Source organism: Athene cunicularia (assembly GCF_003259725.1).
Source record: "Athene cunicularia isolate RWA chromosome Z unlocalized genomic scaffold, athCun1 chrZ_part1, whole genome shotgun sequence".
Taxonomy (NCBI): Eukaryota; Metazoa; Chordata; class Aves; order Strigiformes; family Strigidae; genus Athene; species Athene cunicularia.
Genome location: NW_020799142.1, coordinates 10,456,361 through 10,458,250, shown reverse-complemented (window position 1 = coordinate 10,458,250; position 1,890 = coordinate 10,456,361). Strand labels below are relative to the sequence as shown.

Here is a 1,890-nt window from a genome sequence, read left to right as displayed (position 1 = left end):
GGCCATGCCCGTCCGCTCCTCAGCGCCCGCCCTCCGGCCGCCACCCGGCGCCTGCGACAAAGCGGCGGCCGAGGCCCCGCCTGCCAGCCCCGCCCATAGCGCCCGCCCAGGCGCGAGGGCTCAGTGCGGGGGCCCAGGGGCGCGAAAAGTTTCCCCACGGCGTGCGAGGACCTGCCCGCCGGGCGGGAAGGCGGCGGAACCCGGAAGGGACCGGGAGACGCCGGAAGTGACCTACCGGCAGTGCGCACGCCCGGGGCACCGACTAGTGGTTGCTAGGCGGCGGGTCGGGGCGGGCAGCGCCAAGGCTAAAACCAGCGGCGGGAGGGAAACTCGAGGGAGAATCGTAACTCGTTGGTTGGGAGTTAGAGCGGTTCGTGACGAGAAGGCAGCGTCGGAGAGAAACTGAGGGATGACCAGAAGCCTGAAAGAGAAGCAGGGTGTTAAGCTCAGGGCCTGCTTGGGGTAGTCTTGGGGCTGAAAGTGCTTGAAATCTGTTAATGCCCTCCACCAGCATCAGGGCTTGGTCATGCCTAGGATGTACTTCAGGGTTTCACCTGTAACACACGATAGAGTGAAAAGTAATTCTAGCATGTATACTGTTGTACAAAAGTACAGTGTGGTTTTGCTTGGGATTTTTTTTTCCCCTTGAGTTTTCTCAGTCTGTACTGTGACAAACCACTTAATATCCTGGGTAGACATTGCTATTTCTGGCAAGTACTGCAAATCTAGCTGTCTGAGCAGCATTCAAGGCAGCTATGTTAAATCTGTGCTCAGAATTGCAGTCCTGTATAAATATCTGTTGCTGGGATTTCTAGAGGCAGATGCAAAGGGTTTCCCTCCGCACCCCAGCCTCAGTATGATCATTTTCAAGCTTTCACCTCACAGGCTTCTGTTTCTTAAGTGCACTTTGTCTCTGATGAGCATGTTGCTTCTCAGTTTTTACAAACTGTAAATGTGATTGTCACTTTTTTGCCTTGTTCCAGAAACAAGTACATCATTGTGGTGTTAGCATGAATTCGGTCTCAAAAGAACCCTCTTAGACTTAGTTTGAAGTTTTTAGAAGGCAGATGTTCTTTACTGCAGCAGTGGATGCACATGGGATCATTCCACCTAATGTGCATACACTGAAACAAAAGTTTATCCTTTATATACCTTAAAGACATGAATATTCATACATTTTCCAAGAAGTCTCCACCTTTCTTCCTATCTATTACATTTACATAAGTCTGGCATTGCAAAATTACAATACGCATGCACAGGTGTCTTGGAGGTTGTTGTTGGTTGTTTGGGGAGTTAGTCCCCTACTCCTTTTTTCCCTTTTATTGTCATGAGTCTTTTGAGGATGATTTCTTCTCCTTGAATGTTTCCCAACTCTGTTGTCCAGCCAAGATGTTCATTCTTATCCACCTTGTTGGAGCATTTCTGACAGGATGTATCTATTCTCAAGGTTAGGGTATTTTCTCTGTACATTTTAATCACTCAGGTTAAACATTGTTCAGTAAAAGGGTTTCTTAATATTTAAGATATAATGGATTGCTAATTATTACAGGCCTCAACTTGCAGGCACCATCTTCTTGCAGGCACCAGTTAGCAGGCATCAGCAGGTCATAGCCTAACAGTTTTTAAAATAGTGAATGTCTTGCAGTCATGGACATCTGCTAGCAGATATGTCCTGAATAATATACCACCGTTAGAGGAAGTATTCACCTGTCTACTTGAAGTAATGTATACATTTCATATATATATATATATATATATATATATATGTGTGTGTGTGAAATATATATACACAAATATATAATTTTCATATTTATGTTTATAAATTTCATAGATATATGAACTACAACTTTTTAATTATTATTTGGGTCTTTCCTATACTGAAAGAGTCTC

General features: G+C 45.4%; 1 protein-coding gene across 1 annotated transcript in view; it reads right to left on the bottom strand.

The window, feature by feature from the left end:
• The window catches only part of AGGF1 (angiogenic factor with G-patch and FHA domains 1), a 31,090-nt gene extending 29,620 nt beyond the window's left edge, over positions 1-1,470 (bottom strand). The window contains exon 1 of the mRNA XM_026865772.1: positions 1,306-1,470. Coding sequence (XP_026721573.1) covers positions 1,306-1,470 — 165 coding nt within the window. The remainder of the gene's footprint in view (positions 1-1,305) is intronic.
• Between the last annotated feature and the right edge of the window lie 420 nt (positions 1,471-1,890).